The sequence below is a fragment of the Triturus cristatus genome, chromosome 5_1 (assembly GCF_964204655.1).
Source record: "Triturus cristatus chromosome 5_1, aTriCri1.1, whole genome shotgun sequence".
In the NCBI taxonomy this organism is placed as follows: Eukaryota; Metazoa; Chordata; class Amphibia; order Caudata; family Salamandridae; genus Triturus; species Triturus cristatus.
Genome location: NC_140587.1, coordinates 299,483,636 through 299,496,261, shown reverse-complemented (window position 1 = coordinate 299,496,261; position 12,626 = coordinate 299,483,636). Strand labels below are relative to the sequence as shown.

General features: G+C 42.7%; 1 protein-coding gene across 1 annotated transcript in view; it reads left to right on the top strand.

The window, feature by feature from the left end:
• FAM91A1 (family with sequence similarity 91 member A1) overlaps positions 1-12,355 on the top strand; it is a 312,498-nt gene extending 300,143 nt beyond the window's left edge. Inside the window, exons 23-24 of the mRNA XM_085604989.1 lie at positions 7,585-7,654; positions 10,082-12,355. Coding sequence (XP_085461115.1) covers positions 7,585-7,654; positions 10,082-10,276 — 265 coding nt within the window. The 3' untranslated portion in view covers positions 10,277-12,355. The remainder of the gene's footprint in view (positions 1-7,584; positions 7,655-10,081) is intronic.
• Positions 12,356-12,626: the final 271 nt, after the last annotated feature.

Here is a 12,626-nt window from a genome sequence, read left to right as displayed (position 1 = left end):
ATACTAAGGAGTTTTGTCGCTCCTGTGTCACCTGCCAAGCCAGTGGCAAATCAGGTGGCACCACAAAGGCCCCCCTCATACCACTACCTGTGGTGGGGGTTCCCTTTGAGAGAGTGGGGATAGACATTGTTGGACCAATGGACCCCCAAACAGCATCTGGGCACAGATTCATACTGCTGATAGTGGACCATGCCACCAGGTACCCAGAAGCTATACCCCTGAGGACCATAAAAGCTCCTGTTGTGGCCAGGGCCCTGCTTGGAGTGTTCTCCAGAGTGGGGTTTCCAAAGGAGGTTGTTTCTGACAGAGGTGCTAACTTCATGTCAGGATATTTGACTGCAATGTGGAAGGAGTGTGGTGTTAACTACAAATTCACTACACCCTATCACCCACAATGCAATGGGTTTGTTGAAAGGTTCAACAAGACCCTAAAAGTGATGATAAAAGGTTTACCAGACAAGCTTAGGCGAAGATGGGACATCCTTTTACCCTGCCTTCTGTTTGCTTACAGAGAGGTCCCACAAAAGGGGGTTGGCTACAGCCCTTTTGAGCTTTTGTTTGGGCATCCTGTAAGGGGACCCCTGTGTCTAGTAAGGGAAGGATGGGAGAGACCTCTCAGACAACCCAAACTGGATATAGTGGATTATGTACTTGGCCTCTGCTCCAGGATGGCAGAGTATATGAAGAAGGCTTCTAAAAACCTTGAGGCAAGCCAAGAACTCCAAAAAGCTTGTCATGACCAAAAGGCTGTGCTGACTGTGTACCAGACAGGACAGAAAGTGTGGGTGTTGGAGCCAGTGGCCCCAGCAGCACTCCAGGACAAATGGTCTGGACCCCACGCTATTGTTGAACAGAAGGGAGACGTCACCTACTTGGTGGACCTTGGGACTCCCAGAAGCCCCCACAGGGTGCTTCATGTCGACAGGTTAAAGGCATATGTTGACAGGGCAGACATGGGCTTACTCATGGCTACAGATGAGGGGCAGGAGGAAGAGAGTGACCCTCTCCCAGACCTGCTGACTCAGAACCCTGATGATGGTTCAGTTGGTGGTGTGGTCTTTTCTGACAGCCTCACTAACCATCAACAACAGGACTGCAGACAAGTTCTACAGGCCTATAGACATATGTTCTCTCTGACCCCAAGTCAGACAAACTGGTGCACCCATGAGGTGGACACTGGTGACAGCCTGCCTGTGAAGAGTAAAATCTACAGGCAACCTGACCATGTCAGGGACTGCATAAAGATTGAGGTACAAAGGATGTTGGAGCTGGGAGTCATTGAACCTTCAGAGAGCCCTTGGGCTAGTCCTGTAGTTCTGGTGCCAAAACCTCACACCCAAGATGGTAAGAGAGAGATGAGGTTTTGCGTGGATTACAGAGGTCTCAATGCTGTCACTAGGACAGATGCCCACCCAATACCTAGGGCAGATGAGCTCATTGACAGATTGGCAGCTGCCAAGTTTTTGAGTACATTTGACCTGACAGCAGGCTACTGGCAAATCAGACTAGCTGAGAGTGCAAAGGCCAAAACTGCTTTCTCAACCCCAGGAGGACATTATCAATTGGTGGTAATGCCCTTTGGCTTGAAGAATGCACCTGCCACTTTCCAAAGGTTGGTGAATCAAGTCCTTACAGGCCTGGATGACTACTGTGCAGCCTATCTTGATGATATTGCTGTCTTTAGCTCCACCTGGGAGGATCACCTGGTCCACCTGAGGAATGTTTTAGAGGCCCTGCAAAAGGCAGGCCTCACTATAAAGGCCACTAACTGCCAGATAGGGCAGAGCAAGGTTGTGTACCTGGGCCACCTAGTAGGTGGGGGTCAGGTTCAACCACTGGAGAGCAAGATCCAGACCATAAAGAACTGGACTCCTCCAATTACCCAGACACAGGTCAGAGCTTTCTTGGGCCTGACTGGGTACTACAAAAAGTTTGTTAAGAACTATGGGTCCATTGTGACACCACTTAATGACTTGACCTCTAAGAAAATGCCAAAGAAAGTTCAGTGGACAGTAAGCTGTCAGAAGCCATTTGATGACCTGAAGCAGGCCATGTGCACTGCACCTATTCTGAAAAGTCCAGACTACTCCAAAGAGTTAATTGTCCAGACAGATGCTTCTGAGTTGGGTGTGGGAGCTGTTCTTTCACAACCGAATATAGATGGTCAAGACCAGGCCATTGCTTTTATTAGTAGAAGGCTGACCCCTAGAGAGAAACGTTGGTCAGCTATTGAGAGGGAGGCCTTTGCTGTGGTTTGGGCCCTGAAGAAGCTGAGGCCATACCTGTTTGGCACTCACTTCAAGATTCAGACAGACCATAAGCCCCTCTTGTGGCTAAATCAGATGAAGGGTGAAAATCCCAAGCTTCTTAGGTGGTCCATTTCCCTACAGGGGATGGACTTCACAGTGGAACATAGACCTGGGACTGACCATGCCAATGCAGATGGACTCTCCAGATATTTCCACTTAGAACATGAAGACTCAACTGGTGAAGGTTAGTTTAATGTCCCTAAGTTTTGGGGGGGGGGGGGGGGGGCGGGGGTTGTGAAGGAGAGTAGGGTCTGCTTCCTATGTTCACCCCCACTTTTTGCTTTTCCTTCACTGGTTTTCGACTTAGATGTGGCTGTGGGCCTGCTAATCAGACCCACAGCCCAGTTCTCTCTCTAAATTCACACTATGTACTTTAGGTACATAACCCAATTGGTAAGGATCACCCTCTAGGGCCCTGTACAGTGTACCTTAGGTACCCAGGGCATGGGTGTACCCTAGGCCTACCAGGGGCTGCAGCATGTATTTTGCCACCCCTGGCTGGCCTCCCATCATGACACAACTGGCTGATCACTCAGCTGGGGCAAGGTCGTGTAATCACCCCTTGCTTAGGTATAGTATTCCTATACCTACCTTATATATAGACACATGGGTAACCTTTCAGTCACTCCTATGGCAGGCCTTAACAATCCTGAAGGCAGAGTGCTTGGTAACATGTGAGATGGTGCTCTAGCATGAGCTAAGCCTGTCTGCAGCTTTCGGAACCATGTCCTTATAGCTGTTCTATGATATCGCCTACCATATACTCTTAAAGGGCCTTATAATCCTCGCGGTTATGGTAACTATGGTTTGGCTTTATCAAAACATGTCGTGTAAGGTGTCTAACACTTTGGAATAATACCCCCATCCCATTTCTGGGGATGAGGATATTATCCCTCCCTCCTAGAGGGAGAAGACATGTTGAAGACCTACTACCCGGTTAAAGTTAACCAGAGCCCCAGCATCACAAAATGGATGCTGCTGCCACAGACACAAGTCTGACCTCCTGCTGCTGGGAGTCCTTCCAGCGAGGGAGGCTTGGACAATAGGTTTCCTGCCTTGGGAGGTGCTAGCACCACCCTAGACAGGACTTAGTGTATTGGGGCAGGGAGGGATGGAAGAAACGAGACACTGCCTGGGGCACACAAGTTGTCCCATGCATAGTCCGGTTCAAACCGGTGCTTGGGCACTCCAGCCCCAGTCCTGGCGCGAAACTGGACAAAGGGAAGGGGGTGTCACCACCCCCCTCCCTGGTCCCACCCATAGGAGGGACCTAGCGGGTAACCCAGCCCCCCAGATTAGTATAAGAGTGGGAGCTGAGTCCCTAGGACTTTGGATTATCCTGAAAACTGCAACTTGAACAGAAACTCTGGACCTTCGACATTCGACTACGGAAGAAGACTGAAGAATCTCCCTTGTGGCCAAGGAGTGGCCACCCTGTGCAAACAGGCACCAACAAGCGACCTGCCGTTTGCTTTGCCCAAGTTCTACGAGGAACCGACTGCAGAGCCCGACCAGCGCCTTGACTCCAGACTTCTCCGACCCTGATCCACATCAAAGCTGAGATCCGTGGAGGCGACGAGAGACGTGGGACCGGCTACCTGGGAAAATTGGCTACTAGCTTCCAGCGCAGCTTCTGAGGCATCCTCGAAGTTGTGCTCTGGGGATTGAGAAGCCCCAACCCCGAGCACCATCTGCACCGAAGATCAGCCCTCCACACTCCACGAGTTCTGCGTGGGGCCCTTCTGCATTTCCCTGCTCGACGCGTCTGTCCGGTTACTGGCCCGGTGGCTAGTAACCTCAGTGACGACGAATCCTTAACTTTCCACCACTGGTTTGGCTCCTCCAGACTGGTCCCTGCTTCCCTGCGAAAGAGAAGCACCTCAGGCCTTCCTGGTCTGCAACAGAAGTGAATCCTTCATCCTGCGTGGGTTGCGCTTGCCAAGGCTTGTTGGGTCCGAACTCGACAACAACGCCGCCAACAGCAAGAGCCCTCGTGGGACAGCTCGTCTCCAGGTTCTGGTCGTCCTCGACGCCTCCTGGTACCCGTGGCTGCTGCGACAAGCTTCACCTCTTCACCTGCATCTTCACGACATCGCCTGGTTCCTTCCCGGCTCCTGGCTGGTGACCTAGACTCTGTCCCCTCTGCTTGCAGGTACCCTCCTTCTTGATTCCAACCTTGGAATCCACCGGACACTCTTCACTGACTGCCTGTCAGCACCTTTTCTTCAGGCATCCATAGGAGTCGACGACGAAACCCGACGCAAGTTCACACCTATGCACCCGCAGCCCGTGGGCTAGGTAAACTGAGTACTCTGGTGCTCACCAGGGTATTGACTATCCTAGGGTCTAGTTTCCAAGTCTCTAACTCCTAGCTCTTTCCGAAGTGTCCTAAAACTCGTAATTTCTAAACATCACTATTTCTATCGACTTTAACGCATTACGCGTGAGTGTTTCCACTCTGCACCTGAATCCCGTGGGCCTCCCACTGCCTAGTAACTGGTAGTATAGTGTAGCCCCAGCGATGGCCTAGGCCTAACCTGTGTTCGTGACAGTGGTCCTTATACCACTTACTTAGTATATGGTTTGCGTGGCCCCTAGGGCCTAACTGTATTATTTACCTGTGTGACTTATGTATGCTTAAATAAGACTGTGTTGTACTTACCTCGAATCTCATAAAGAGTGCTGAGGGTATTTTGACTAGAATAAATACTTTCTATTTTCATATATATCTGTTGTGGTGTCCTTTCATTTGGTATTCAAGGGATTGCAAATGGTATAACAGCTGGCTTCACATGCCATACATAGTTTAGCCTAAGACTGCTCTTGTCCATGCTACCACTAGGATAGCTGGTCTATAAGGTTGACTTTACAACCAATCACCATAAGGGTTGTTTGGACTGATACAGGGTGTACACTAGAACTAGTGACATCATATATCAGGCCAACTTCTCACATCCACCATTCAAATGACTTTCATAATTCACTATACTAATTCAACACTAATCCTTTATGGGTTCCGGAGTAGCGTGCTACTCGCCGAAAAAGCGCTTCGACTTCTCGTCAGGGGTAGTAAGCGCTATATAAATGCAATTACAATACAATACAATACAATTTATTTTGTGGATGCCCCAAATTAAAATGTGAACACATAAGATTACTGAAGCCAATTTATTACAAACTAGTTACCTAGACTTGTAATCCATGGATTCAAGCTAACCTGGCTGGTGAGGGGTAATATACCCCGAAACCGGTCCCAGGATGCTTGCTTCAGTTCCAGGGAAGACCCAGCTTGGCATTTCGGTCTGGACTGTTCCCATGAGGAGCAGAGTCAAGGACTGAGTTACATATGGCTGGGTCTAAACTAGGGTGGGGTTGTGAGCATAAGAACAATGGATTTAGCCCAGTTCTCTTGACTAGGGCAACATTTTTGATTTATTCAGCATTCCATCCATCATTTGTTGCCGCAGCACTTTTCGCCCTCAGTGGGATGGGTATGCCCAGACTTGGGTCCCTTGCTCGCTGTGCCACTGGTTACAAGCTGGCCCGGCTGGTGAGGGGTGATATTCCCCGAAACTGGTCGCAGGATGCTTGTTTCAGTTCCAGGGTGGACCCGGCTTGACAGTTTGGGCTTGACTGTTCCCATGAGGACCAGCGTCAAGACTGCCTTGCAAATGGCTGGATCAAAACTAGGGTGGCGTAGTGAGCATAAGAACAATGGATTTAACCCAGATCTCTTGACTGGGGGAGAATGTTTGATTTATTCAGCATGACGTCCATCATTTGTTGCCGCAGCACTAGACTTGTAACAAAGCCACACTATTTTCTGTAACAGGAACAACTTGGCAGCTTGTTAACGGCTGAACAAAATTTGTGAATATGTTGCAAGTTAATTTTAAGGACTAATCAGTAGGGGTGCCTTCCCCATCAAATCATTTTGGGTAGGCGGCTATTCCTAGATAATAACCTGTATTGAAGATTTTAAGCGACGAGTCTTTGCTTGTCATTTTTTTGCCATCGATTAGTATTTTTACTGATTATTTTGTGAAATTAGAGTGTGAATATTGCTTTCACAACAGTTTAAGCCTGGATAATGTTGAAGCTTTTTAATCCTATGAATCACTCTCAAGTCAGATTAAGGGAATTAATTAACATGGTTTTAGCTTTTGTCATTGGACAGCCCCTATATGCCTATTACATAGATTCTGTTTTCATAATGGGTATGTAATTTTACATTTTGTGTTCCGTATAAATGTGGAGTTCATTTTTTCTCTGTATAGTGTAATGATTTTAAGAATCAATACATTTTCCTTACCATAACTTGTGTGCGTGATGACCAACAATGAGCAACAACTGCTTGATTTTCTTTTCTTTGTTTTCTGAAAGCGTGAATGTGGTACAAATGGCTCTGCTATCACAGCAACACAGTCGAGTAATGCAACTCTTCAGATGGCCTGAAGAGAACAGAAAGGAATTCTGGCTTACAAAGTAAAAAACTCCAGTTATCAAGCTACAAAACTATGTTATAGCTTAAGTTGTTTTCCAAAATGCAGAACTACCAGTTTATTTCTCAGTGCACACATACAGTGTCATATCAGGAAGATAACTGTACTAATGTGTACAACCTGTAGTGAAGGAACGTCTCAATGAAGTGTATCGCCACAACCTCTTTGGTATATTTTAGGTTTCCAAACCAAAGAGCTGTGAAATAAATGAGTCATCTAATAAGATTTGCAGTCTTCAGCTTCAGAGTGATCTCCAAGAGGAGATGCCACCGAACACTTGTTCTGACCTGATGAATCCATAACTTTCTTAAGGACAGCAATGTCTATTTAAGGAAGCTGGCCAAATCATTTACTGGAATCAACCCTTAAGACACAGTGCTTTTGCCACAAAATGACTGTCTGTTGAGTGAATAGTTCAAACTATGCTAATTTCACAATTGTCTTACCATGCTTCATTAGTGCATATGCAGGAGTGTGATTGAAATACAAAGGGCCTGAGTCTCAAACAAATTCATAAACCAGAACTTGCAGGTTTACAACTTCACCTGGTGCAGATTTACAAATTTCAGGGATTTTTTCCATTGGGTTTCCTAGAGTACACCTGGAAAAGATGTCAGAATCCCTAGTTCCCTGCTTTTAGTGTACAATTATGCTTGCATAATTATCCACTGTATTTGTGCAGTAGCAATTTTTAGGGTTATGTATGAATTGCTGTTTAGAGACGTGAATTGTGATTTTAGTGTTGTTATTTACGACTTTGTTTGTTGTTACAGCCTTCAGAATCTTCTACATTCCAGTAGAAAACTTTCTCTACAGGTCCTTAACTTCGTTCAGTCATTCCAGGTACCTTATTTTTAAATTCAAAATACTTTTGTACTTAATTTTTGATATCCTTTGTAAGTTTAAACAATTTTATGGAATTGGAAGAGCAAAAGTGATAATTTACTTCATAGCTTTACGCAGTTTAATGGTACATATTGCTGCATTATAATTTAACATTTTAAAGCAAGCTGTTTAATATGGGAATAAAAAGAAAATGTAACAACTAAGAATAGTATAAATTATTTTATTAAATACAGTTACATCATCCTTCAGTTGCATTACATTTTCTGTTGAAAGTGATTTCACAGTTTTGTGAAAACAAAAAGGAGTTTAAACTCTTGTTCAATTAATGTAACTTGTACTAAGAGGTAACTCGGCTGTTAAAGAGGTATACCAATTTATGAAACATTGTTTGAATCGAACTATAAATTGGCATTGTTTCTTACAGTAGTTTACAATTTATTCTTATTATGTTCCTTAGTGTTACTGCTATGTAGGTGGTGTCTAAACGTTTTTGTGCCATTCTAAAATAGCAGTCATGTGTATGTTAGTTGTTGCCTTATAAACATATGTAGCCAATAGTGGCCAGAGTTTGATTTGAGGTACATCAATGTAGGAAGCTAAAATAAATCTTAGACTAAAAAAGCATGTATGATGTCTTCAGTTCCACTAAGAAAATTCTTTTGAAAATTCTTTTTTTTAAAACTAATGCAGTTCAGACCTCCAAGAGGTGCATATTGTTGCGGGTTTTGTCTGCAAGTGGGTGGTGTAGTTATTTCTCAAATACTAGAGTATGGGTAAGTAAAGACAGAAAGGCCATGTTAAAAATGAATACAGACAACTTCATATAAAGTTCAAATTACTAATAATGCCCGGGCCTTTGCAGGAACTTAAAACATGAACAGACAGCTGTACTTGTTCTCTGGGAAAGGTGGTGACCCTACTTGGGGGCATGTCATATAAAATATATTACTGATCAAATCATCCAAGCACTTCAGCATTTGCAAATCTTCCTTTTCACAGTGCCGCCATTGAGAATTTTAGAAAACAGAGAAACATTTCAACTGATTCTTTAAGATCCAATGGTTTCGTTGTTAGAGAAACTCTGGGCTTTTTTCTATATAACATTTTCTCCAAATTAATGTCTTAATACAATTCTGAAACCGTTCTCAGCCTTGGATCTTTTCAGCCTAGGATCGTCCCCTGAGCTGTATGCTACTGGGAGACCTTCTTGGCTGAGAACAAATCTCCAGAACCAATACTCCACTCCTTCCAATGAGTTAACACAGAAAGTGAAATCACATCTGCAGCTGTATAGCAGTGGGTATCGGTAACCTATCACATGAGGCGAAACACAGACATCTTTTTATTTGCAGCCTTTAAAAACAAACCGCAAAAAATCAACTTCATTTTCTCTATTTTCCCCGCGTATACATTTGTTTCAGGCCAAGCATGGCCCTTTCTCAGGTCCTCCTGGTGTCACAGTAGAGCACATAAATAAATACATAAATACATAAAGGTTTTTAGAAGATATAATTAATAAAACACATTTTTAAAGAAGCCTCCTGTTTGAGAAACTATCTACAATTGCCTGTGCAGCATGAGCATTTCAAATTGAGACTTCCTTCCAGGCTAGTGTTTAGCCTCTTGTATGAGAGATTTAACCAGAGCCTTATGTTCTTTGCAAATCCATAGGCACATGACAAATGCTAAGGAATTGTTTTTCACTTGTGGCATTTTCGAATACATTAATGTGTCAGATGTTTTTATATTCTTGTCTGAAATGTAGGCACCGGAAATACTGTTTCTTTTGAACTTTGTCAAATTATTATCTTTTATCCAGAATAATGGCACCATTTTATTGCAACCAATCGCCTGTGTTTTTCTTACACCCTTCAATCCTCAGATGGCTCCCTATATAATGATCACTAAGCTGAAATCTTAATTACATGCTTTCCCTTTGTGGTAGAGGGTATTAAACATAAAATAAGTCTCGCAGTTATTGTGCCCTAACTATTCAACGAGGCAGTGTAGATTGTTCTGTTGCAAGGATTGCAACTATCACAAAATGCTGATGTGAGAGACCTCCCTAAACTTGTTACATAGGGTCAATCATGCAAAGCTTCCTGGTTTGGATCACGTTAATTATAAATCTCTTAAACTGCATTTCAAAATTATATATGAAAACATCTCATGTTCTGTCCTACGTTTAAATGTGTTTACCAACAGAAATGGCACAAAGAAATCAAATCTTTAAGAGCTGAAATCTCCCATCTTATTTCAACAATGAGAGAATGTATTTGAGTAAATTATCCGTGATTGTTTTTGTTACAAACTATGAACAAAAAACCTTGAGTTTGAATTCTACTGCGCCCTATACAATACAGTGTATCCATCCGATGTGTGAGTGCATATTTATTCAAATATCAATGTGTTTTCCATTTACAGGAAGGTATTTCCACACTGGACCTCCTCTCTGATGCCAGTAGTGCAAATCTGCTCACACAGCCTGCATCGCCTGACATGGGTGTACCACTTCCTGCAAGGAGCTTGATGTTCAGGGATGGAAGCCTTTCTGAATGGCATGGACGATCCCCTTCTTCTGTTCTTATCACAAACATACCTAAAGAGCAGACAAAATAGTTCCACTTGGCATGTGTTGCCTAGGATTTAAGACTTCATTTGCCATTTCTGTTTTCTAATGCAGTGTATTGGCAACCGTTAACTGTGATGTTTTGCAGTACGACACATGCTAAGGGGATGGTAATATTTTTAGTGACACAGTGGTGGGATGGTGTGCATTACTGTCTAAGATATGTGTAATATAGTTGGTGTCTGTCCTCAGAATATCTTTCTGATGTCTGCACTAGTGTGTTCACAGGCAGTGAAGCACTCTTTCTCATAATATCTGTGGACGCCTTTTGTCAGTTCCAGAGTGGCTGAACTTCTAATCGTCTGGAAACCTTTTTCAGAGCATCCATTGCAATTTGTTTATACTGTATTAATGAACATTTTAAAATATGGATTGTAGGTACTTTCCTTTTTGGCCATCATCCAAATACACTTTAATCCTAGCTGTATTCATGGCCATGGTACTGCATTTGGCAAACACTTCCATTTTCCATATTGTAACATTAGCTTCCTCTCTTGAAAGCAGTAATTATTGCACACCTAATCTAACCATCCAGCATCCCTGCATTAGCAGGCCAGTTGTCCAATCCATCCTCATTTCTTCGCAGGACCTCTTTTGGATTAAAATGGAAAGACTGGTAGCTGTTGAAGGAATTCATGTTTTCTCCACCCGTGATTGCTCTGTCTTAGTAGCACAAAACCATATCATCATGTAATGGCAATACATGCATTTGCACTTTGTACAGATGCTGGTAGGAACAGCCCCTTAATTGAAGTTATTCTAAGTGTATCATACAAATTTGCCTATGACAGGAACCGCTTCAGAACAATCCTAATCCTATTTCTAGTGGCAAGAGTGGTTTTATGGCACCTTAAGTGGGATAATACTTATTCCTATAAAGTATTACAGGTAATGTATAGATCATTGTAACAAGACGTCTTGCAGTTGAAGGCCTCAGCTTTTCAAAAATGATAAGTTATCGCATTTCAATCTTGCGGCTGATCAGTTCTGGCTCTATCACGTTTCCTACAATTCAAGAACTTTATTGTGCACCTTGGCATAAAATTCTATTTACTTAATTGTTCTCCATTCTTGCACATTAGATAATAAACCTGCAACATGTAGTATGGCACAAATGCAAAGTATGGTCCAGTGCAGTGCACTGTTGCCAATTGTGTCACAGTATTGCGCTTAGAGTTGAACTGTTGCAGGTGGTAAGATCGGGGATACTCTGTGTACAGTCACCATGGTTATTTCCTATATCAACTATTAGAATATTTTTTGTTCTTAAATTACCGTGCAATCCAATAATTATTACTGCAGTCCCAACCTTGGTTTGCTTCAGCGCCTTCATGGACCAAACCCCTCTGCAAGGTACTAATTTGTAAGGGACTATTCCTGGATGTTTTGTCCAGTTTACTATAGGTTGCGACCAAGTGATTAGTGAGTTGTTTGTTTTAACTTATGACTGAGTTAAAAAATGACACCGAATGACGGCCAGGTGGATGATATACAGTCATTTACACATGTAAATAATGAAATGCACAGTTGTAAAATTGTCTGGAAAGTTGTTCCTCTGAATTACAGATATATTTTTATGTTCATGTAATGTTTTGTCGCTGGTGAATTTGTAAACATCACTAGTACGTAAATGTGACCAATGCTGCTGCTTTATTTTGTGCCTCACTTATGCCTCTTCCTTGTTGTATTTTGCTGAATTGTAGTCTGAATAATTTATTCTGCAGATGCAAAACCCCTAGATCTATAAGTTTATTAAACTGCAGTGCTGTAATTTTCATTTCAGTTATTTAAAGTGTTCTTAACTAATTATTTGAAAATACATGGTTAATTTTCATTCTTTCCATGTTGCATCCATCACAGTGACTAAAATGGCACGATTCACCCACCGATTGAGAGCCAATGCAAAGTTACGATCGAAATTGAGGGGGGAATTATGGTAATTTCTTTATGGATTCATCAGTTTCTCATGTATTGCTTTGTGACCAACGCCTGTTGGGAAAGGAACACAACATTTATGAAGCCACATTCCCAGTATTAATTGCCTTTTACAATAAATTCCCTAGAATATATTGTTTTTGACGTTTTGTATTTCTGAGTCTTTAAAAATTAACTATCAAAGGAAATTCTATCAGCATTTTTCTTAATTATAAAATATGCTTATTAGATAGTAAAGTCTTAACTTGTATGTTCTTCTACCTTTCTGTAGCTAAACATGCATAGATTTGTTTCATATTCAGCATATTTAAAAGCAAGACAAATGCTTAATTTCCATTAAAATATTTTAAGTGTAGTCCATAAGGGTCTAGTTGGAGGCTGGAAATGCGAATGGGCTAAAGAATG